The 25083-nt window shown below is 37.3% G+C and overlaps 3 protein-coding genes across 6 annotated transcripts; 2 read left to right on the forward strand and 1 right to left on the reverse strand.

Annotated features, from left to right (window-relative positions):
* Positions 1-1396: 1396 nt before the first annotated feature.
* Positions 1397-13521, forward strand: zc3h7bb (zinc finger CCCH-type containing 7Bb). 3 transcript variants are annotated; one of them, XM_027137511.2, is made up of 22 exons: positions 1397-1658; positions 2810-2870; positions 2953-2998; positions 3116-3313; positions 3440-3598; positions 4485-4565; positions 4658-4717; positions 4812-4854; positions 4977-5209; positions 5559-5856; positions 6210-6268; positions 6441-6501; positions 6612-6773; positions 6915-7120; positions 7264-7364; positions 7475-7656; positions 8162-8238; positions 8451-8692; positions 9050-9155; positions 9311-9419; positions 9517-9650; positions 10569-13521. In XM_027137511.2, the coding sequence occupies exons 2-22, from the start codon at positions 2812-2814 to the stop codon at positions 10602-10604; spliced, it is 2652 nt and encodes an 883-aa protein (XP_026993312.2). In that variant the 5' UTR covers positions 1397-1658; positions 2810-2811; the 3' UTR covers positions 10605-13521. The 3 variants fall into 3 exon arrangements, with proteins under 3 accessions (XP_026993312.2, XP_026993305.2, XP_026993309.2); XM_027137504.2 differs by having other exon boundaries at positions 1398-1658; positions 6402-6501; XM_027137508.2 differs by having other exon boundaries at positions 1398-1658; positions 2962-2998; positions 6402-6501.
* Positions 13522-14571: 1050 nt separating this feature from the next.
* tefa (TEF transcription factor, PAR bZIP family member a) lies at positions 14572-22864 on the forward strand. Of its 2 annotated transcripts, none has more exons than XM_027137513.2 (4): positions 14572-14816; positions 19099-19476; positions 19932-20152; positions 20564-22864. In XM_027137513.2, exons 1-4 carry the CDS (start codon positions 14729-14731, stop codon positions 20780-20782), a joined length of 906 nt encoding a protein of 301 aa, XP_026993314.1. In that variant the 5' UTR covers positions 14572-14728; the 3' UTR covers positions 20783-22864. The 2 variants fall into 2 exon arrangements, with proteins under 2 accessions (XP_026993314.1, XP_026993313.1); XM_027137512.2 differs by lacking the exon at positions 14572-14816 and adding an exon at positions 16122-16479.
* Positions 22865-22926: 62 nt separating this feature from the next.
* phf5a (PHD finger protein 5A) lies at positions 22927-24685 on the reverse strand. Its single transcript, XM_027137515.2, has 4 exons — positions 24545-24685; positions 23818-23841; positions 23280-23446; positions 22927-23119 (listed from the first exon to the last, which is right to left on the reverse strand). Exons 1-4 carry the CDS (start codon positions 24594-24596, stop codon positions 23030-23032), a joined length of 333 nt encoding a protein of 110 aa, XP_026993316.1. The 5' UTR covers positions 24597-24685; the 3' UTR covers positions 22927-23029.
* Positions 24686-25083: the final 398 nt, after the last annotated feature.

Raw genomic sequence — 25083 nt, forward strand, 5'->3', positions numbered from 1 at the left:
ATAAACCTGTCTTCCTCAATTCATGAAATTTTAATTTTCTGTGTTTAACAACTATTTTCTAATTTATTTTTAAATTTTACAAAAATAGAGGAAATCACAAAAAGACAAATACTTGTTCTTATTTTATATTCTTGTTAGATTATGCAACCGTACAATGACAAATACACTTTTCGACCATCAGTAAATAAAATTGTAGAACAAAACATGCATTAAAATGTGTTTTCAATGACCATACACAGACACGACTTTTAAAAGATCAATACAAGCACAGAAATCAATATCACACACTACTCCTAAGTTCCACATGCAAGTGTGATTTGAGAAGAGCCACATAGATAAATGTGATAAGAGCCTGCTGAGAAACCCTGGCCAAAACATATAGACATATATTAAAAACCTAGTCGTAATTTAGCTGCTCTAGTTTTCTAATCATGACCCATCACTGCCTGACACATGCATTTATGTCAATTATTTACCTGACGTAAGCCTATTGGACCAGAGACTTTCTACCAGGCTATAGACATTCAAATTGGAGTTTTAACAGACTTTCATCAATTTGTAATTGTATATATTCTCTCGGGTCTGATTTACTTATCAACATGTCTTAAAAATGACAAAAAGAAAATGTGAATAAATGATACGTGTTTATTCTGTATTTCAAGTTAGCAACTGCTATGTTGCAAACACCATGGTGTTTGATAAATGAGAAGGGCCACAAAACTTTATTCATAGCCAATTATCACAGATTACATCACAGATTGTTAAGCAGTAAAGGTGATTACCATTTTGACCTAAAACAGACTTTACAACTGCACAATATAAGTAACTGGCATAGAAGTATTTAGTTTTTTCAGACTACTTTCAATACTAATTGAAATTTGTATTGCGATTGCATTTTCTATTTATGAAAGCTTCAGTTGTGACATAATGTAAAACGAAAATGCAAATTGCGTATAAATGTCTACCAAATTTTAAATGTAAAAACAAAGTTCATTTGCAATTGCATTTTCAATGTCTAACGAGTTTATGACTCATACCAAAATATGTGTACCGTCTGGAGCTTTGTGTGATGTCTGGAGCCTGCCAAGATTCTAATGGAATCGTAATTTCCTTTGTATATCTGATATCGTGCATAGAAACTTTGTCAGTCTGTGTTGGGGGCAGGAGTAGAAATGGGGTGAAGTCTGAGTCCACTGCATTTTAAATGCCCTTTTATTCAACACCTAAAGAAGGAAGATGGAACGTCTTTGTGTTTATGTTTTAATTGACACATCAGTTATGCAACATTTATTCATCAATTTAAATTAGTCTTGCATAAAATGGCGCCATGTTGTCCATCTCTATGCACATGGTTTGAGCTGGGGCTGTTAAACAGCGCCCCTTACTGACGTGTATGTTTCAGAAAGCTGTCTAATCGTCTCTCTTTAGGACCCGCCGTTTCAGCCCATTGGCCCAATTCAACTTGGGCACAACTTGGAGAAATCGACAGTGAAGTCTCACATGTTCCGTCTACATTCAACAACGTTCATTTCGGTTAAAGGGTTACTTGGAAAAAATGATTTAAGGTTGAACGATTTACTTCCAGATTATTATTTTTTTTAACAAGGAATTCACTGGTGTTTCAAACAGACTGTGGAAGTGAACCGGATTTGCCCGAGGTGGGTGAGCTAATGTGCACAAAACACGCTGCTATTTTATTTAACACGTCTAGATGACTTCGGTTCGGCTTAAACCGCTTACTGCCTTAATTAAAAAAAAATGTTTATTCGGTTTGACTGGAGGTAGAAAACGCAAACCGGCTTCATGTGAACCTGCAGTTTATGTGATCCTGGTGTTGTTGAATGTGGCGTTTGATTTCTTATGACCAACTTCTTCCAGACGCTAATCTAGCTAATGCTACATCACAATAAACAAACGATGTGCTTGTACTTATGTGTGTTTAATTGTGTGTGTGTGTGTGTGTGTGTGTGTGTGTGTGTGTGTGTGTGTGTGTGTGTGTGTGTGTGTGTATGTATAGAAAGCAGTGCAATCTGCCTACCCCAGCAAAAAGCTAGCTGGCTAACATCAGTAAATGTTAGCTAACTAGCTAACGCACGAGACGGTTGTTAGCCTTCGTGTTGTTAGAGGCCCAGTCCGGGAATGTAGCCTGCTAGCTAGCTCCAGTTTGTCACAAGATAACGCATTATTTCAACATTTCACCAATACGTTGCTGCGTATAAAGTTTGACCTTAAAGCGCTTAGCTCATTTGCGATACTAAAATGGTTATAACTCAGCGCTAAGTGTGTGTTTTATAAAGTTAACAGGTAACTACAGCTAATTAAGCTGCTACGCTAGCTAACCATACAGCTAACTAGCTGTAGCCAGGCAAATAGTTTTTGCTTCATACTTCAGGCGAAGTAAACATTTATTTAGCTTAGCCAGCTTTTTTTTTCTCTCCTTTTCTCAGGTTTAGGGCAAAGTAGTTTCTGTTTTATTATTTTTTTAAGTGATCAATAATCTAGTACAGAACGAGGTGGTGATTGTCAATAAAAAAACAAAAACAAAACAGCTCTAGTTAGAAAGCAGCCTTGGACGTGTGAAAAACAGGTTAATATTAAAAGTTCAAGTCACAATGATTATTCATTTTATTTATTTTTTTAGTAGTTTACACTTCATCCACTTGAATTAGAAAGACAGATTTTTAGAATGTTAACAGTATCCAAACTAACTACCAATGATCTGCTGTATTCTGTAGTAACAGCATCAGAAAATGTGGGAAAAGTGTTAATAATTATAAGTTTTTATCTTTATTTTTTCTTCCTTTTGTAGCAATGGATCCAGAGAGACTAAAGCGCAAGGAGGAAATAGAGAAAGCCCTGGGATTTATACAGTATGTCATTTTCCTGCTTTTCAATACCTTTTTTTTTAACTTCAGAGTTTACAGTTTGTCTGTTTAATGATGTTATATTATGGTTCTGCAGGTCATCTCTGCCTTTCCCTGACCCTGATGGTTATGAGGTCAGTGTGTCATTTTACAGTTTGTCATCTCTGTGTGGTAATATATTTTGTTTCACAAAGAGAAATATGTGCTTATTCATTGTGATTACTAATTCTGTGTTCATCTCCACTGTGCAGGCATTTTTGAGTCAGTTAGTTTGCAACTTGCTGGATGAAGGGAACACAGTGTTTCGTGAAGGAGATTGGAGACAGGCAGCTGTGCACTACAGTGAAGGTGTGAACGTAGCTCGATATGCTCAGTCTGAAGCACTGGTCATTCCTCCAGAGCTACTTGAAAGTCTTTACGTGAACAGAGCTGCTGCACACTATAGCCTTGTAAGTGCATACTTCATGTCATGTGTTACACCCTTCATCTTGCAGTGTGAAAGTGATGTACCTGTCTGCTTTTGGGTGGAGCTTATGATTAAAATCTCTTTGGTGTTCGGTCTTGTCTTTGTTCAGGAAGAGTATGATCAAGGGGTGCAGGACTGTGACTGTGCACTGGCTGTATCTGAGGGAAGCCGGAGAGCACTCTATAGGAAAGCACTGTGCCTGAGAGAGCTGGGCAGATTCAGAGAGGCCTACGAGTGTGGCACTGGGTGTCTGCTTGCTGCCCCTCATGTAAGTCCATCTTGCCCATGTTGCCATGCCAAGACTTTTGTTAATCCAGTTGAGTTTGTTCCAGTTGCAAAATGAAATGCATATGAGCTTTTTATACGCACTCAAAGCTCGAAATCTCCATTTACGTGCATGCTGTGTGTAAATTAAGCATATAGACATGCAAGCAGCATTACCATAATGAGACGCTAATTGTTTAACGTGTGTGTTCCCTCACAGGACTGATTTTGTATACCAGTCTTGTAGGCCAGCATGCATCAGCAAATCAGCAAATAAGTGGATTATTATATGGATTACTCTGATTGGTTTGCAATTTCATTTAGATTGGCTTCAGTCCTTTATTCAGATTTAGGTGTGTATGTTTATTATTCTAGTCAGATTCTATGTTATTTCGCTCTTTATAAATGCAGCTTCAGGTAGAAGTACGCGTGTGGGTGTGAGCTTATGTTTGAGGAAATATTAGCTCTTTCTTTTGCAGTTAGCTCTTTTTGCTTGTTTGGTCTTGTGATGCAACATGAACAGATTTGAAAAGATGGCTTCACAAGTCACAGAGGAAGCACTTGACTTCCCTGACTTTTAGAGGTAGTACAATGGGAAGAGCATTAGCTCCCTAGGCAAGCTTTCATCAGTGTTGTGCTAGATTCATTTTTGAATCCTGAGTTTCTGCAGCTATAAACTTCCAAATTGTTGCTATGATTTCTTTAGCCTGTATTGAATCACTGAGAAAATGCTTTCTTAGGCTACAACATATTTTGTGACATCATTGCTAGAATCCCTAATTTTGTGTCAGTGTACAAAAAAGGTTACCACGATATTTGTTGCTTTAATTAAACATGAATTTATGTTTGTTGATAATGTTTTCAAGAATTTAATCATTCGTTCAATACAGGACAGACAAGTTAGCGAGTTGGCTAAGGACCTTGCCAACAAACTTGGCCTGAAAATCCGCAAAGCCTATGTTAGTCCTCAGGTATGTAATCTAGACTTATTGTGACTGGTATTTGTAGGAAATTGGAGATTTTAGAGGAAGCTTGTAACCGGTATGTATTGTTTTATGTTCAGGTTGACTCCACAACATCTGGTGCAGCAAGTAATGGGGAGACTGCACCTTCTACAGGGGAGGCAAGTATAGGCTACTGGCAGATAAAGATTTGTATAATGGCAATTTATATAATGTCACTTGGTCCAACTTTTCCTATACTAAATCTTTTTTCAGACATCTTCAAATGGTCTTGAGTCGCTGACCGATATTGGTTCAGGTACAGCTGCATTTAAAGATATTCAAGTGTATATGTAGAAATGTATTTTTGCTTTTAAATGACACCTCTTTTGGCATTTTTGAATAATTGCATAATCAAATGTGTCTTTGGATGATGCCCAGATATGTCCAGTGCCCAGTGCATTCCTGCACCGTTGGCCACCCCAATCCCAGTCAGTGATGACCCTGCAATGCCCTCGCTGGCTCCCATAGTTCCCCAGGACACCCCTGAGAGCCCCAGTCAGGGGCCCACAGGGCAGGTGCAATATTCTGTGCCGGTGTCTGACGATGTGGGTGAATGTGTGATTAACACAAATCTAGACAGTCTGCTGGAAAAAGGAGCGGAGGTCACTGTGGTGAGTCCATGATCAGCACTTGCTCGGGATTATAGGTCTGAGCGCAACCATTGGTAGCATGTTTGTGTTTTACATAATCTAAAATATTGTAGTGACATCACTCTATCAAATTAACGAGTTATTTGAGTCTTTCTAGTCATGTAAAATAGTTAGCTATAAGTTTTGGAACTATATTAGTTAGACCACAGAAATAAATCAGTATTTGAAATATTTTCCAATACTAAATATATAGTATATATGAAATATAAAGTTTTTATTGTTTAATTGGCATCAAGCTTTATTATTATTATTATTATTATTATTTTGTTAATCAACCAACTCTCTTGTTTTCTTTCTGTCTTTTTCTTAGAACCCTGTGCAAGGTGCCATTCCTACTAACCTCCCAAATACAGCTGTAGGGTTGCGTACTACCTACCCCTCTGCTCTCCCAGCCTCTTCGTCCCCGCTCACTCCCCCTTATTTTGCTTCCACCATAAATCCCCTCACTCAGCTGGACCCTTTTTCATCACTTGTCCAAAGTGAGAGCTCACAAGCCATGGAGTCTCTCCTCCCTTACCCTGCTGGGTCTGGAGAGGCTGTTGGAAGGGCCAGAGCGGAATCACTCAGCACACAAGGACTCGATTCTCTTTCTGAATATACATTACCAGGTAATCCTACATCACAACTTTGTTAACTGTATGCATTAAATCCCTTTTTGTCTTTGATATATCAGAGCTTTGTTTATTGGCTGATTTGATATTCTCAGTAACTCATTGGTGTGTCTGGAAGTATCTGTTACCAAATTATGTGCCAAAACCCATGTTAATGTTTTAAGACCTGAATATTGTGCCACTGTACACACTCCAAGGATAAAAATACATCAGTAGACCCGAAGTCACTGATGTTGAATTTTTGTCTTGTATACATCCTGATGCATGTTTAACATTGAAATAATTGCAATAACTAACATTTTAATGATTAAGCCTTTTCTGCATTTTGCTTATTTTTTTCTTGATCTCAGGAGGAAGAATCTCTAGCACTTTCTTCTCTGGATTACGGAACCATAGTACCACTCATTCGGTAAACACGTTTTTCCAATTTCAGCCACTAATCAGTCTTACATTTCTCTTTATAGACAGCGTCTCGCCTGTTCACACGTTGATCGTAAAGTAAATTTTGTCCAACAAACTATTTTTGATGTATGATCCTGTAGAATGGCTCAGCTGCCACCAACCTTTCCCTCTTGTCCCAGAATCCACTGGCTGTCACCCATGAGTTCAGACAGGCGTGTCATGCATGTTACAGTCGAATAGGTATCGTGTGTGTGTGTACACGTGTGACACATCTGTCATTACTAATTTTATATTCAATGTACTATATCAGCATTGTTTTTAAGCAAATTTGATAATTGCTTCTGATGTAGGTCCTCGAGTCATGGATTACAAATATCAGCCCGATGCAGCACATCGTTGTAAAAGAGATGTGCTGCTCTGTCGCCTCAAATCATCTGAAGACACCACTTGGAAGAGGATAAGACCTCGCCCTGCTCGCAATAACTTTCTTGGAGCGTTTGTTCTTTGCAAAGGTATTTCACGTTATTGCACACTTTAATTACCCCTGTAACAAAGTTATAAATGTCATGAGTTTCATTTTGTTTTGTTTGACAAATAAAATAAATCCAGTTGATTTGTGTAAGTTTGCTGATGCTTTTTAATTCTCCATGCAGAAGTGCAGGAGCGTCAGGAGTGCCAATATGGAGAAAACTGCACATTTGCTTATTGCCAAGAGGAGATAGATGTGTGGACCCAAGAGAGGAAAGGAGCTTTAAGTCGAGAGCTATTATTCGACCCCCTGGGCACAAATGAGAGACGTGCACTTAGTGTTACTCGGTTATTGCAGATTCATATGGGCATGTTCATGTTCCTCTGTGAGGTAGTTTAACACAGCATATTATATATAATATATATATATATATACACAGCAACAAAACCCATATACATTACTAGCCAGTTTGTACAAAGATTTTTAGCTTTAACCTGATATCACATCACTCTTCTGTTCTTCATTTATCGTAGGAATGTTTTGACAGTAAGCCTCGTATTATAAGTAAGCGCAGCAAAGAGAATCTAGGCGTCTGCTCCAACCTGACTGCAAAGCATCCTTTTGATGATAATAAGTGAGCCAACTCTCTGATTGTTTTTTTAAGTTGGATGATTATATGATTGTTGTACTGTAGTCCATTGTTAGCCATTTTTGCCCACTAATGTGTTCTATGTGTGATGGCAGGTGTCTAGTGCATGTGGTACGCTCAGCCAACGTGCGCTACAGTAAGATTCGTCCACTCCATCCACTCTGCCAGTTTGATGTATGCCGCCATGAGGTGCGCTATGGGTGCCAGAGGGAAGACAGCTGTTCTTTTGCTCACTCAGTTATTGAACTCAAGTGCTGGGTGCTACAACAGGACACGGGTACAAACTGCACAAATACTTGATTGCCCACCTTTTATCAGCAGTATAGTAAATGTTTGTGTAAACCAACCCTACCAAACTAAAATCCACTATATATTAGGAAGGCTGATTTTCTTTATACTCTTTTACATATCTTGATCCCTGGTAACACGCAGGCACAGCACACTTGCATGTAGTGCCTAGGCAGGGAGCACACTAAATAAACATTCAGCATAAAGCCAAAAAAAGCAGAATAATTCATTTACATGATGAGATTTTACTTTTGTCATAATTAAATTTTTTTTTATTTTTGTCCAAATTTGAATTATTAATGTTTTGAGTGCTGGAACATTCTCACGTCATTTCAATGCTGTTAATTAATAAACGACTGGGTGTTACTTTGAGTTTCTGACCTAGTGAGTTTTTGATGAAGACCCCTAAGGAATTGTATTTATTTTATTGAAGGAATTTTAGTCATGACGACAAATTAACCTTCCTCCCTCACTTTTTGTAAATGTGTGAGTAGGTATCACTCATGAGGAGATGGTGCAGGAGTCTAAGAGACACTGGCAAAGACTGGAGCAGAATGCGCAAAGACAGAAGGTGAGGCTCTCAAAGCCTTTGACTCATAAGAGAGAAGAGTCACCTCACTTATTCTACATTATAATTAATTGGATGCCTAAGAATCTCCCTTTTTTTTTAGTTAGTCTTCCAAATGTTTTTTTTTTTTTTTATATATATATTTTTGTTAATAAAAACTGAATAAAATGCAGTTCTCTACTCCAGCTGATTTCTCTCTCCTTTGTGTCTTTCAGCCCATGCATATGCCTCATCAAACCAGCGCTAGCAGTAATTGTGTGAGCAGTGCTGGTTTTGGGACTGGAGGAGGTGTTGGAGTGGGTGGTGATGGAGGTGGAGGCTCAGGAGGAGGCACATGTGGGCGAGGCCGTGGGCTCAACCTCAAGATGAAGTTTGTGTGTGGCCAATGCTGGAGAGAAGGCCAGGTCAATGAACCAGACAAGTCACTGAAATACTGCACTGCAAAAGCCAAACACAGGTGCAAAACCTACTACCTTTTTTTTGCACAGCCAAATATCTATTTTTTTAAATACTGACTAAACACTGTTTCATGCTATGTTATGAACCAGGCAACGATTTACTCCCAGAAACCTGGTGCCAGTTAAAGTCTTAGTTCTTACTTCTTCTGTTGAAATGTACTCCTGTAAGAAATGAATGGTTGCTATGAATGCAACATAGCTCTATCAGAAAATTCTGTATGCAAACTTTTTTTTTTGCATACAATACTGTCTCTTTGTTTCAAAAGCAGCATGTCTGTAAATTAACAGATTGGATTTTATCTTTGTTTTACCTTCTTATAAGTCATGCCCTCTCCTTTGCTTGTTTCTATTTTTAGCTGGACAAAAGAACGTCGGGTGCTGTTGGTCAAATCGTTTGAGAAGAAAAAGTGGGTTGTTGTACGTCCACTGCCTTTCTCTCGAACTTACCCCCAGCAGTATGATGTAAGCTCTGAGCTCTTTCTTTACCATTAAACACATCATAGTTTCTCAATTAAATCCAAGTTTCTATTTAATTTTTAAAATTATTGTTGTGAACGTAGGAAAGCAAATTTGGCAGTAAGGCTTCACACTTCAAATTCATAACGTTATGTTTGTAGATGTGTGTTCATGTGATGAAACAAAAGAAGTGCCACTACATTGGGAACTGCTCATTTGCACACAGTTCAGAAGAAAGAGACGTGTGGACTTACATGAAGAACAACAGTTGTGAGTCATGAAATTTTTTTTTTCCTCATGAAGGACTAAAGCGATCCTTTGTTATTGTTTTGTGGTATTAAAATTGATTTGTATGTCACACTTGCAGTGAGAGACATGCAGCAGATGTATGACTTATGGCTATCACTGACCAATCAAAACCGTCGATCAGATGGCCCCATGATGACTGCTCCTCCTGAAGAAAAACAGAATTCTATGCCAGCTGACTATTCTGACTCGGTGGTGGGTGATTTTTAGGGTTTATAATTTATATATAATTTATTATAATTGTTGGCTTTCTAGAAGCCAACATTCTGTTTTCCTATTTAAGCTTGGACCAAGGCCTAGGGCTTTCGAGCCACATGCAAATTCATCCAAATTCAGATATGTTGTAGACGCTGGTCTGAAGTTTGTTGCTATTACTTTTCTAAGCGATCCGAGTTCCGGTACTTCCGGTACCGGGTCTCAAAGTGGCCTTTTTTCCCATAGACTCCCATTATAAACTTTGGAGGTTTATAACTCGGCAAGCTTTCGAACTATCTACACCAAACTCGGCTAGCTCCTTTAGAGTGATACTTTGAACAAAGTTTTAAATTGGTGTACCGACTGGCCTTTCGGTTGTGCCACAGCCCTACCCCCAATATATGCAAAATCAAAATATTTTGGGGAACTTCCTCATGTCTACTCTGATGACATCATGTGATGTCATGTGAAAATAAAAAATTTTGCACAACATGGGCATGTGATACATCAAAAAACTCAACCCAATGAGGGGAACTCCCTCAGGAGTATTTGGATGACGTCACATGCTCATCTCCACTTGCCTCCAAATGTTTTGGCACCCTATCTTTCTGTCCACTCGCCTCCAAAAAGCACCAGCCTTTGCAAATACTTGCCTCATCAAAGCCAACATCAAAGTTTGTCACTACGAACTTTACAAATCTAGTTCTGGTTTATAATTTTCATGAGTATAGAAATTGAACCTTAAGCGTAAATCTTCTTCACAAGATGTAAATTGTTACTGGCACATGACTAAAATTATATACTGCATGGAATCTGTAAGTATGGGCAACCTGTGTGGTCTTAGCCAAGGCTTTAGTGATCTTGCCTGTTTTTATAGTGTGATGTCTGACTAATTGTATATGTGGCTTTGATTGACAGGCTGGGCAGCGCATGCCAGGAAGTGGGGAACTGTGACCACAAACAAAGCATCAAGTGGTAGCCCTTGTGACTACCTGGATGAGGCTTCCTGTCAGGAGAATCCATCAGAATGTATTCTCCATTCCCTTCAGTGCAACTATAGGAAGCACTGTAATCTCCTGCTGACAGTCTGACTGTAAGCCTAACACGGTGATAGTGAACACAAACACATGCTTTATCATTCATGCCCAAATACGTTTGTTGATATTACACTTGGCTGTATGTTTTGTATGCAAATCAGTAATGACAGCCTATGTAATGTAAGGTCATTTTAATTCCAAATTATTCCATTTTAATATACAAGTACTTCCTTACTCTGTATTTTTGCCATATTGGCAGAAGAAAAGGATTGTATAGCCAGCAAAGGCTCTCCAAAAGAGTTGTGAAATTTATTGAACACACCTTGGCACTATCCTTTGCCTGTCGGGCTGTTTCTTTATAGAACTAGCATGTAGGTTTGCTGCCTGTCAATCTTCACAAGCCAACCTTGCGTGCCCAAACTTGCGTTTACATTCAGTTTTGCACTGAGTGAGCTGTGAAAGGGGCAGTGTTTTGTATTAAATAGAAAAGGTCATTGAGGAAAGTGATTGAATAATAGCGTGATGTTCCGGGACATTATCATCAGACCAGTCAGATATAAATGACAAATGTAATTGCAGTTTAAGAAGCATTAATGATTGGAATTAGACTCATTTGAGGCTTCTTTACCCTGAACCATCATAACATTTTGGAGCTCTCTAAGCTATATTCCAAAATAAGTCTTTGAATTCTTAAATGAGAGGCACAATTGTTCTCCGTAACTCATTTGCTCATTTCAGGCAAGCAACCTGAATGAAATTGAGATTGGAGAACTTTAGGCAGAAAAACTTGACATGGTGTGCCTATACGTAATTATATTCCCTACAAAAAAATATATATATATAAATATATACACACACTCATCATATACCTTGCTACTTTTAGTAAGCCCTGTCCATACGTATGTTGGACAGTACATATTTACTATACTACTAATGATTATTGATAACCTAGCAGTTAAAGCTTAATTAAATATAGCCTGACCTTGTATTGATTACATAGAATCTGTTGTTATTGAGCTATGCTATATGACTTGTATTGCTGATTAGATGACTAGTGATTTTTCTTCTCGCTTCTGTGAGGGTCATTCCAGAAACGTCAGTATTTTTTGTTTTGTTTTTTTGTTTTGTTTTTTTAAGGTTGCCCCAGCCTACATCAACAACTCAAGATAAGAAAGAAGAAAGATAACCATAAATCTTACTTTTACCACAATAACATTTTAGAAATATCAAGAACTTTATGAATTTGGGGCTGGGAGTTGTCTTGGTTTCAACATGTATGAATTCAGTGAGGGGTTTCTGGAATGATCTTAATGTATGCTTCAGTGAGGGATTGTATTATTATTATTACTACTACTATTATGATTATGATAATGATTACTATTATTGACTGTTTATCCTCCTATATTCTATTGATATATGTATATGTTAATTGCAATGTATAACTCTCTCTTAAGTATATGTATCAATGTATGAACATAAAACATAACAGTGAATAGTCTATGTATGCTGAGAGACTGTCAGTTTAGGGAAGAGGTACTGTGTAGATACATGTGCTTGAGGTTTTGAGATGGTCATTAGTTTATTATTGGGCTAGAACATAAAGTACAGCGTGTTTACAAATAGATTATAAACTATAGGTTTTTCTTCTGAATTGTTTAGAATGCGTTTTGTTGCCGATTATAATGGTAGGATCCACCATGTGCCTTTATTTTACCATTGATATGACTGGTGGATTAAGTGGAATAATAATATGAAGTTAATTATATTTCAAAACACATGGCTCACCTGCCCAAACTCTCTTGCCTGGTTCTGATCAAGTCCTCAAGCTCATGTATTGTCAGCTGTATTGTGAGTAAAATGCTAAGCATACATAAGGATTTTTTTGTTTTGTTTGCATAGCACCTTATACACTATAAACATATATACAATTATAAATATCCTGAGCATATATAATCTTTCTCCTTCAATATATGATGAATATATACATACTTAGACAACTTAAATAATGAAATAGATGCAAGGTGGTGGACGGGTTTTGTGGTTTGTTTTGTTGACTGGTGTGGTTGGTTGTGGCATGCAGCTCCAGTTGTCTTCGAAATTCTGTGGAACATCAGCAATTTCCATAGAACCGTTGTTTTTTCTGGTTTTGTTAGCAGTTTCCACTCTTGATGACAGGTTGACAATCAGAAGTGTAAGCTGAGAAGGTGGTGCAGAGAGACTCGGTTTACAGAAATGCTCATTAATGAGGAGGATTGCAGATGGTCATATCAAAGGGCCAGAATCCCCCTAACCCTGGCCACTGATTATTCAATGGAATTGAGAGAGCATCATCCACTCAACTAAATCACATCCCTGTCATTTTCAACTTGAATTTACTTCATTGAGTAAACATCACTGAATGTGAACTTGTGATATTTTGGATCTTGGACTCCTCTTTTAAGTAGTTTGAGTAAATGGGTAGAGATTGCACATGGTTAGAACTTTGTGTTTAATACTCTCTAAAGCCAAGTCTCCAGTTTATGGCAGACAGTTAAACATTGATCTTGACATGATGTTCCATATTTATCCTGAAAAGATTTCGTCTTTTCAATACAACATATGGATAAAGTTTAAGATGCTGTTATCTGTCAAGATGAATTATTTTTCACCTAATAGCTGAAAACTTCAGGGTTTTTGGAAAGAAGAAAAAACAAACAAAATAAATGCCTCTTTTTGTACTGTATTTTTACATTGTTTTTTTTGTTTCTCCTTTTTGCTCCCTTATTGGAATGAATATTGAACACAGTGGACCAAATCTCATGAGTGCTTAACAATAAACAGATTGTTTTAGAAAATGTGTTGTGTATTTATTAAAGTGCTAAACAGGATAAAATGAAACCAGGGTCTGAGTAGCTGGATCATTTATAATGCGGCTTGATCCCCCCCCCCCTTCTAGTAAAAAATTTAAAATATTAAATCATACAATTGGTTGTCAAAAATAGTCTATTAATGTCAGCTTATTTTCATGACCGAGATGCACTCCTTCCCGCCTCCGCCTTGTGTGTGTAGAGTTTGCGTGCTCTCCCCGTGCCTCGGGGGTTTCCTCCAGGTACTCCGGTTTCCTCCCCGGTCCAAAGACAGGCATGGTAGGTTGATTGGCATCTCTGGAAAATTGTCCGTAGTGTGTGAGTGAATGAGAGTGTGTGTGTGCCCTGCGATGGGTTGGCACTCCGTCCAGGGTGTATCCTGCCTTGATGCCCGATGACGCCTGAGATAGGCACAGGCTCCCCGTGACCCGAGAAGTTCGGATAAGCGGTAGAAAATGAATGAATGATGAGAGACACTCCTGAACAAATTTGAATTGTGACCAGGTTGTAAGTACTGCTTCAAAATGCCAAAAGAAGAAAAAGGAGAGAAGGCACTTAAATTTTTAAAATCTTATAAGAAATTTAACGTTGCGAGAGCCCTTGTGCAACTCAACAATTCTTCCATGTTCATAGACAGAAAGCATTTTTGCCTTTGCCATCAAGAAATGGTGATAGTGTGACTGCCTGAAGGACAATGACATGTTTTAACTTTTTAAGGTTATGGTCTTAAACTTTTGATCAGCTTATGAACAGCCTTTTTGAATTTAAATGCAGTTTTCAACAAATTCTCCACTCTATTTTTTTGTCTCTTGCTCCTTTTTTTTTTTTTTTTTTGCCGTAAAACAACCTGGTATAGATCCATTTGGCCGAAATACAAATACTTGTAATGTTTTCCCTGTTTTTCATGAGTGTATTTACACGTGCTTTGGATTTGCTTAGATAACCTTGCCTTCATTTCTATTGGCTGCCAAGCGGATTATGAAAACCGCCGACATCCAATCACACATCAAAGCTCACAGAGTAATTATCTCAGAGAGTAGGAGGTGGTGTTTATTATCTGTGCTCTCAATCTGTAGTCTAGTGTTTAAGGCAAGTCGTATTAGGTAATATAACAGACCTAGAAATCTGTCAGGAAGTTTAATGTTCTGAAAACATGTAATCTAGTCGTCACTTAACTTGTTAGTATAGTCATATCATGAGTTCTGAAATGACTTCAGATATTCCAGACATATTCAAAGCCCTGCTTGAGGACCCTTTCTCCTTCCCCAACATCAACAACGACGGTAAGTGCATATCTCTCTGTGTTACATGTGCATTGAAGTTGGCTTGTGGTAATCATTTACTGACTGTTTTAAAGCACATCAAGCATGTTGTTGATATTCAATGTGAAGACTTAATAAATTGTATGAGTTGTTGAAAAAAATTACTGCAGCAAACTGTGAATGTAAATTGCTTTTTTTGATCATAGCAATACATAATAATAGAAATTAAACTGTATGCCCGTAACTAGAACAGAAGCAATCCTGTACAAATCCTGTCCAGCAAAATCTGGATACTTTACTGCTCTAACACAACCTTTTAATCTCACTTAAACTAAATTAATGGATGTTAGAGCAGGTACTGAGTCTCTACACTGAAGATGCGAACAACGGCCACAAAGACAAAGTAATGCCCAGATTAGATTAGATCTGTCACAATATAGACTAGTGCCCAGAATACACTAATGTAAAGATGCATTATATCTTTACACTTGAAATACACCACATTTTGCATACAGAGATATCCTTGCATCATAAAACGTATCAAACCGAAGACAGAAATCAGTATTGAGATGAAATTAAAGTTATAGATATATTTGATTTTTCGTTGCATTCATAGAACAAAGTTGTTTCACACTGCATCAGCACATCAGCCTTGTTTTTATTCTTGAATGAACGCTTGGTATACATTTATTTCTAGCACGATTCCATTAGGTATAATGTATATGCACAACATTTTATATATGTTTTTGTAACGTCCAGGACGAGCAAAGTAACCTGGCAAAGCAGTTATTACACTGTAGTATACAGTCACGTGTGTGTTATTGACATCGTCTGGGTTATGGTTTATAGCTATAACCATGTTTTACTCTATGACCATGTGTGATGAGAAATATTCCTGGAAACGTTTTTAAATCTCGCGAGAGTTTGGACATCAAAGGGGCACCGCCTCCTGGTTACCAGCAGTTTAATTGGTCCAACTGTGTGTTTCGAAAGCGACAACGGCACGTGCAGGGCCATGTGTGCGTGTGTGTGTCGTCCATGTAGACATGGAGACTAAGGCATCAGCTTTCACGTTTAGTGTCTGCGGATTATAAATTTGAGTGATTTTGCAAGGTTTCCAGTACAAAACGTTTTCTCCACTCTGATTTTGCCTTTTTATTCTTTCTCTATTAACATTTTTAATTACCTGTTGTAGCTGTTGTTAACTTGCATTTTTCATCGTGTGTGTGTGTGTGTGTGTGTGTGTGTGTGTGTGTGTGTGTGTGTGTGTGAATTCGGACATGGACACAATGTGCGTGCTCGCAGCCCCCTGCGGATCAAATCTCTTATACATTATTCATATAGGTGAATCCTGATTGGCCCGTCAGGTCTGCGCACACATCTGCATTTATTAACGTGGGCGGGGTTTAATCTGCATATGAAGGAAGCTCGTGCGTGCACGATATGGAGTGAAAGGCAGCAGGCTTGTTTATAGGGCGCGGTAGTGTTTACGAGTGTTTTTAGCCGAAATTAGTTACCAGAACGCTCTTTTGACTCATATATATTGTGACACCGAAAAACAAAATGTCAGCGGAAAAGCTAACGGTACGTTCGGAGGAAGGCGGTGGTCCTCCGGCTGCGTTTCCAGTGGCGTTACAGAAAATACTGGAAATTCCTCCTCCGAATGTGTTGGAGTGTGCAGACGGTACGTAGGTCACTGATCTCTTACAGATTTTTGTGCATAATGTTATAATGTGTTATACAGGCCAGGGCGGGGGGGCCCACTGAATGTGTGAAGATAAATAAAGCAGTTAAAGATGCCCTAATAAACCTGTAGGCTTCATGTTATGACACACGTCATGTGGTCTCTCTCTCTCTCTCTCTCTCTCTCTCTCTCTCTCTCTCTCTCTCTCTCTCTCTCTCTCATACATATATATATATATACACACTGGAGATCAAAATTAGAGAACAATTTATAAACAATTGAACAATTCTGTATTAACGTCATCTTCACTGCTCAACAGTTGAAGGAGTTTTTGTCCTGTCTATACCATGCTACCAGCACACCTTTTCAACAAAATAACTAAGGCATTAACTAAGGCAAAAACTCCTTCAACTGTTGAGCAGTGAAGATGACATTATTTCAGAATTGTTCAATTGTTTATAAATTGTTCTCTAATTTTGATCTCCAGTGTATGTATGTATATATATATATATATATATATATATATATATATATATATATATATATATATATATACTGCATGTACGTATATATGCTCACTAAAAGTAAAACCAATGCTAGTGCAATAATTTAATGATTTAATGATAAGACATGAATCTATCATAATATACAAGTTTAGAGTTAGATTTCATCAAAGCAATACTCATAGTAATCTATGCTCTTGGATATTTAATAATGTATTCAGAAAATAGATTAAAAGAATCTAAAATAATTTTGTCATCCAATCAGATATTTATAAAGCTGTTCTAAATGTGGATTCAGCTAGTGCCTTAAATGAGCTGACAATACCATCGACACTCCCAGAGTACAGTGATATTTTGCTAAACATCTACATTTACAATATAATGAGATGAGCGAGGCAAATGTTGGCTTTTTTTTAGTAAATTGGAGTTTATAAACAACGAATGTTAAGTACCTGTTCAAAATATTTCAGCTCCGGGTTTTTATTCCATGAAAATGGTCATCATGCCAAATCTATACCATATAGACCTGTGAATATGTCTGTTGTGTGATCTTATAATTAATGACACTTACAGTGTAGCCACATTATAGAGAACAGAATACACTAATATCTTGAGATACGAGTTTAATTCGTTCCGTGACCTTGCTCGTATCTCAAAATGCTTGTATCTCAAAGCAATTTTCCCCATTTAAATTAATTGAAATCCAGCTCACAAAATTCCACTCCAGTTGTTTTGTTTGTGTTTTGAACATGAAAAATGTACAGTACTTGTATTTATAAATGACAAATATTGTATAAAAACATACTGTAATAAAAGAGAATGTTAAAAAAATAAACTGCTTTTACTTTACGGAAGATGCGCACGGCGGTTGAGGGAGGAGTAAATAGGCGGAGGAGATAGGAGGAATTACACTTTCACTTTTGTTCACTTACTCACTACTGTACACTCTTAATGCTACTTTACACTTAAATGGAACTTAACTAAACTGCACTAAAATTAACGAACTTAACTGAAATTCTCTTAACTTAACTGAACTTAATTGCTACAATTTCTGTTTTCTTTACATTTAATTTTGCTTAATTTTCTTTATCGCTTTTCTCTTCACTTGTTTTTGCTTTTTTTTCTTTGTCACTCTTTCCTCACTAACATCTGCCGGTCATTTTAATAAAAAACCTGTCCGGTCAGCATATGAAATGCGGTGTAGTCGCACAAGTTCAAATTTTTTAACGGATCCAACTCTCAGAACGGATACGAAAATTACGGATCCGCAGATGGTCGGCACCTCACGATGCTCGGATGCTCATATCTCAAGGAAAAAATTTGGTCGAATCACAGCTCGTATCTCAAAAAATCCGTATGTCAAAGCACTCGTATCTCGAGGTATCACTGTATATGTTTGAAACAACCACGATTAGGCACCCCCTATTAAAGTTTTGTAATAAATAAATAAATGATGATAATAATAATAACAATAATTGTAGTGACCATTTGTCAAATCAAATGAAATCAAAAAAATGACTCAAATAATCACCAAGATACACCATGAGTTTACGCAGTTAAAGGGTTGAGTCCAAGCCAGATGATGCGTTTGGTGAGCTTTATTAAAGGGTTTACAAGCCAACGAACAATTTTGCATCTCCTGCTCTTTGTGCCCAACTGGCTTGATAAACTGGTACAAAAATACCATAGGCCCACCCAGGTGCATTTTGGGCTGCCACAACTGAACCCCTTTTATACCCTAGGTGCACATGGCCTAACACAATAGAAAAGAAATACTCTGTAAGTTTTTCTGCAATGTGTGGTGGGAGAGCGTGACAAAAGACCAAAATGAGTGACTGTCATGCTCAATGCGTGACACTTGAGAGCCCTGAATACTAAACCAATCCAATCAGAAGAATACTAAGAAAAGTAAACATATTCTAATTAACATAACAAATTAACACACAAGACCAAAAAATAAACTACTTAACAAACTAAATTTTAACATTACACAAACAAAAATAGACAAATAGCTCCTACAATAATAATAATTACAAATATAAAATGAAATGAAATAAAGCCAGAAAATATAAGGAGAATTCTATAGTAATGTGATTGTTTGTGTTTGTTGTTGTAGAAAATGAGAAAGAGAAGCTTTCAGGAGATGATGTGGACTCCAGAGGTGGAGTCAGTGGACTGGGGCCATCGGCTGCCTTGACCCCTGCTATTTGGGACAAGACAATTCCATATGATGGCAAAACCTTTCATCTTGAGTACATGGATCTGGAAGAATTTCTGATGGAGAATGGTATTTCCGCTTCTGAACAAGTCCAGCAGAAGACCGTTGCTAAAGAGAGCTCCAAGCAGCTACTAGAGGAATCCTCCCCCATCATCCCAAAGACAGAACCAAGCCCAGCAGCCCCCATCTCTCTTCTGCCAACCCTGGAACTGGAGCAGTGTGAGGAAGTCATAACAAGTGTTGTATCAAACTTGGACTCACCACAGACCAAAACAGGTCAGTATAGAATAGAAATGTCAGACTCAGGTCATGGCCACAGACAAACAGTTATCATAACATGCCACCAAATGTACTTATTAACGGATTTGGTCGTTAGCTCAATAGTTGGATCTGGTGTATATGAAGTGTTAGTGAAGTACACATTCGAGTCTGCAGTGTGTTGTCATACACCTTGATAAAAGTTTGTAGCTACTTTGTTTAAATCTGTTCAGAAAACAACACACAGAAAGTGTCTAATAATGTACATAATTTATTCGATTTTTGTTACACATAAATTCATTACAATCAACCTCACTCTCAAAAACCCAATAGACCAGAGAAGTTAACATATTTTTGCTAGTAAAATAAATAGTACATCTACAGCTATCAATTTACAAAACATTAGAAATAGCAGTGGTGTTGTTTTCTCTGTGAACCGGCTCGATGCATACTCGTATGACTGTGTATTTCAGGCTTAAACACAGAGAGGGAGCGTCTGACACCAGACCCCGTTAATCCAGAAGAGATTGAGATAGCAGTGAACTTTGAGCCAGATCCTGCAGACCTTGTGCTATCCAGTGTTCCCGGAGGAGAGCTCTTTGACCCTCGCAAGCATCGCTTTAATGAAGAGGATCTCAAACCACAGCCCATTATCAAGAAAGCCAAGAAAATGTTTGTGCCTGAAGAGCAGAAGGTAGGTCAATCATTTCAGCTAGAACTGTGTGCTTGACTGTTTTTCGATATACTGTTTTATACCACCGTGGCCCGGTCCTGAAGATACTTTTGACCAGTTCTGCCTATTTCTGCATATGTTTGATCAATCCTCTCACTCCTGCAGTTATTTTGTTTGTCCCCTGTGCACGATTCCAAAATGAGCTTTGTTCTGTTTCATTCTTTAGTTATTTATTCCACTGTAACCCTGACTATATTGTTGCACTATTGCACACTTTATATTCATTACATTTTTTTTAAGGAAAGTATTTTTTATTTTATTATAACAGCCAGTAATACCAATTATGCAAAAGCTCATCTAAAGCAAGCCTTGCATAATGTAGTGTTCACATTGTTTATGGATTGCAATTAACATTTCTGCAAATCTTTCCAGGATGAGAGATATTGGCATAGGAGGAAGAAAAACAACATTGCAGCAAAACGTTCCCGAGATGCCAGAAGGCTGAAGGAGAATCAGATCACAGTCCGTGCAGCCTTCTTGGAGCGGGAGAATCTGGCTCTGAGGCAGGAGGTGGCTGAACTGCGCAAGGATTTGGGACGCTGCAAGAAAATCGTGGCTAGCTATGAATCGAAATACGGAGCACTGCAATAGATGACAGCTGGACGATTTGTATTTTCAAGAGAAGTCAGTAAATCCACTCCATCTCCTGACTGAAACCTTTACTATTTTCACATTTCGCCTTTATTTAGTTTACTTTAATTTTTATATGCTAGTCCAAACCTTGGAGAAAAGATTGTTTTTTTTTTTACTGAAACATGGCATTAATGGACTGTTTATAATGCATGGGGGGCAAAATGGTGACTTAAAGGGATTAATAAAGCTTTAACAGCAGAAATCAGATAATCACATGGTTAGTGAAAGCAAGCCTAACTAAAATTTCATATAGCCCAGCTAACTGTTATGTTTATATAATATTGTTTTAATCATATTTTATCTTTTAGTAACAGTTTGCCTTAATGGTACCTGCAATGGGCTTTCATACCATATTAATGAACATTGCTTGAATATTTTTAAAGCAATACCGGAGTATGTTTGCAAAGCTTAATTCAAAGTCTGAGATATGACGGGTGATATGAAGCCAGTCAAATGAATCATTTATAATTATTTATTTATTTTAAAAAATGATTGGGGTCACCACAGTGAATCACATGGTCTGCATATTAGATTTTGGAAGAGATTTTATGCCGGATTTTATGCTAGGTTACCTCCCTGCCTAGGAATTGATCCCAGGCCACGGCAAGGAGAGTGCGGGATCCTGCCACTGGACCACCAGGAGAAATGAATCTTTTTAATACCCTCCAAATAAAGTGAAAATCAACTTTGTAAAGCACTTTTTTTTACCATCTTAAAATAAGATTGAAAGGATTAAAACAGAAATCTCAGTCAGACCTTAATAATAATTAAGGGTTCATTTTTCTCCCTTTGATCTTAAGACAAAGTCCAAAAAAAACCTCAGGATTTTTACATAAGCCTTTCCTAAATACTCCAGCAATGCTTTATAAAATATTCATAAAATGCTTATGAATGTTAAAATGTCAGTACACTTGAAATAAAGTGTGAAACAGCAGTGCTAAAGAAGTTTGAACAGTTTACTAGAGGCCTATTACTTGCCTGTGCTTTTATGTTCTTCCTGGAAACATGAAGAGAATTAAGGTTGATGTTCAGATCGAATTGGTCGTCATGACTCGGAATAGGGTTAGGGAAAACACTGTAAATAAAACCATCGTGTCTTGTGACTGAATAGCTACTTCAAATTCACCTGTCAAAATTAAAAAGTCATGTGACCAATAACATGCATTAAAATTAAGTCAACTGGTGCATTTTTAATTGAACAATTTTAATGTTTCATAGAAAGATAAATAACAACAGGTATGCATTTAATTCTGTGCTTTTTGTTTCTCGTTTTTCGACTGTTTTCATCTGGGTTAAAAGGCCATTTAGACATTTCTGGCACATATTACCCATGTTTAAATGCAGGGCATCTTTTTCAAGGTAGAAAATGTGCATACTGTTGTAGATTACAGAGTTTATCAGGGACTACTTTGCATTTCGTAATATATGTGCATATAACTAAGCTGCTTTTGAATTATTTTTAGACTCTCTGTGGATATTTTATATAAAATACAGTTAATGGCATTTTACCTCAGTGATATTTTGACAACTTGTGCTTCCTTAGAGGAATTCCCCCCCATAAATATTTTAAGCAACTAAATTATTTACCCCTTTCTTAGTCACAAGAAAAGGGTTGTTGTACTGACCAGCTCCCGGTTAATAAGCTCAAACATGGTTCAAAATGCAAATAAAAACAGATGATTTCCAGATTTGAATGGAAAGAACATATGTGCCACATTTATAATTTGTGCTGCATGTCTAAAATATATATTTCATGTTGAAAGGTAATTTATACATGTGTATCTATATTCAATAATCTTAACTGGTCTGAAGTCACTGTTCTTCTTTCATGCATATTAATGAATAAACGTTATATTAACTCCAGGTCTGGAGAGTCCGAGTTTCATTCTCTGAGTTCAACTGATGAGTGGAATCATGTGTTTCTGAACAGGGAAAGCATTATACTGTGCTGTAACAACCCGGTTTATAGAATATTACTTTTTTGTAACTTTCATGTTGAATGTTCCAAGCTTTTGTGTTATTAAAGAGAATGTGTTGTCAGTTTATGATTCTGTGTGTTATTTTACTCCACTGCAAGTAGAGTGACATGAACTGAACCAGCATTCTGTATATCAGTGTGTATTTATTACATTGGAAAAAAGAATACTTGTACAAAAGAAAGCTGCTGAAAACATGTAAAAAGTCATCTTCCAAATTTCGCCGTCTTCACCTCTTTTTAAAGCCATATTTTTTTCTTTCATAAAAGAGGTCAGTCTTAGAGCTGCCGAGGTTCACGATCTTCGGACAACCATCTCGCTGTGCAGCAAAGAAGAAAAACACTTTAGTAACCAAAGCTATGTTGTAGCTTGCATTGTTGCATTACATTTCCCTTACACACAGTGTTATGTTAAAGAGTGAGTTCCAAGAGTGACAAGGATAGAAACAATACTCCAGAAAAACAAACAGATTTACTTACATCTTTCTCCTGAATGGTGCATTCCTTGCAGTAGTAGGCATCTGATACCCCTGGACCTCCACATATCACACATCGCCCTTGATATGAGCCGTAGTTACATTCATCACATATGCGAACGAGTGTGCAAGGCCGTACATAAGAGTCACAGATAACGCACTTCCCGTCACCTGAAGACAAGATTGACACATCAATAAGACATTTTATGTGTCCAGGATATTAAACTTAAGTCTTAACAGCTAATCAGTGTTCAAAGTATTTTCAAATGTAATAAAAACAACAACAACAACAACCAGGCAGAATAATTACAATTAATAGTTTCCAAATGAGACAGAACATAAGTTTTTAAAAAGTTAAAACGTGACTCAAAGTAAACATCCAAGCTAAATTTCACAGAACATGTTGTATAGCAGATTTTCTCATTCAAAGCACTGAACCCAACAAATTAGATCAAAGATTTTTTTTAAACAATTGCCTCAAATCATCCTTGATGGCAGAAACTTATAGACCAAGATCGGCTTGTTTCCTTTTTAACACTTACATTTTTCACAAAGCCTTCCGATGGCTGCAAAGGAAAAGCAGAAAAAAGGTCATTCATACGAGTCCACAATGTCTTCTTTATTAACCTTTAAAGCCTCCTTATCATGTTATTGTATGCATGTATATACACATATATTTATACACATTTTAAAGCCTGAATATTTAACAACCATCTCGAATATTACAATATTCATTTATTGTTTCAGACATGGTGTCATTTTTTAAACAGATTTACAATTAATACTTCATGCAATCTTAAGAAAAAATCTTATAAAAAAAAAGAGAGCGTATAAAGAATAAGGATATGCGTATAAATATATTTTTATGCACTAAAAGGGTCCAGTAACTAATGCTAATAAACACGGAATGAGTGTATTTATGAGAACCAGAGAATCAATAACTAGTATTTAAGCGCTAAAACCTTTTATCGCTAAACTACAGCCTAAATATTCTAGGAAACGTTTATCAATAATAGTCAGATGCTCTAGCGAATAGATGCACGTGCTTTGTGTATGTATTTACAGCTATGTTTTATTTATTTGGGAGGTAAAATACAGAAATGCTAACATACAAGAGAACTTAGCTAAACTTGCTAATCTAGCTAAAGAAGCTAATCTAGCTAACAACGTGCCTAGAGACATCCCGTTAAACATCCCTGTGTTTATACAGGTCGATTTTACACCACCTCCTCTCTAACATCTGTAATGCAGCTCAAAGGTCGTGCTTACCGACGCCCGCTTGCTTTCTACAGAAAATCAAATCCGGATGATGTTTAGCCATATTGTCTGCTAGCTGATTAGCCGAGATAGCTTCGGCTACACGATACTCTGTCGTAGCAACGTCACTACTAACCTTTCACCTCTTCTTCGGCAGGAAGGGACACGCGCACACACCGCCACCATCTGGTACACAGTCAGAAATGTGCTCTCTCTTCATATCAGTCTCCTCTTCAGGAGGTAAAATGCAATGCTCAACTGACTTAAGTTTGACCGGTTTGGCAAGTCTGAGAACTGATCAAGTCTTAGGTTATGATTTTACTGTTTTTAGGTCATTGTCTTGCTGCATGATGAAGTTCCTTCTAATTAGATTGGATCACATCTTGTGATATGGCCTTTATATTTCTTCTCTCTGTGTCAAATTTTCAGGGTAGGAGACTGAAATACTAGGTTTCTCAGCTTTATTTTGCCGCTTCACTGTAACACAATTGTTGCTGCAGATCTACTGTAATTTTTACACCCAGCAGTCTCCAGAGTTACTTACAGTGGTG

The sequence above is a fragment of the Tachysurus fulvidraco genome, chromosome 8, assembly GCF_022655615.1.
Source record: "Tachysurus fulvidraco isolate hzauxx_2018 chromosome 8, HZAU_PFXX_2.0, whole genome shotgun sequence".
NCBI lineage: Eukaryota > Metazoa > Chordata > Actinopteri > Siluriformes > Bagridae > Tachysurus > Tachysurus fulvidraco.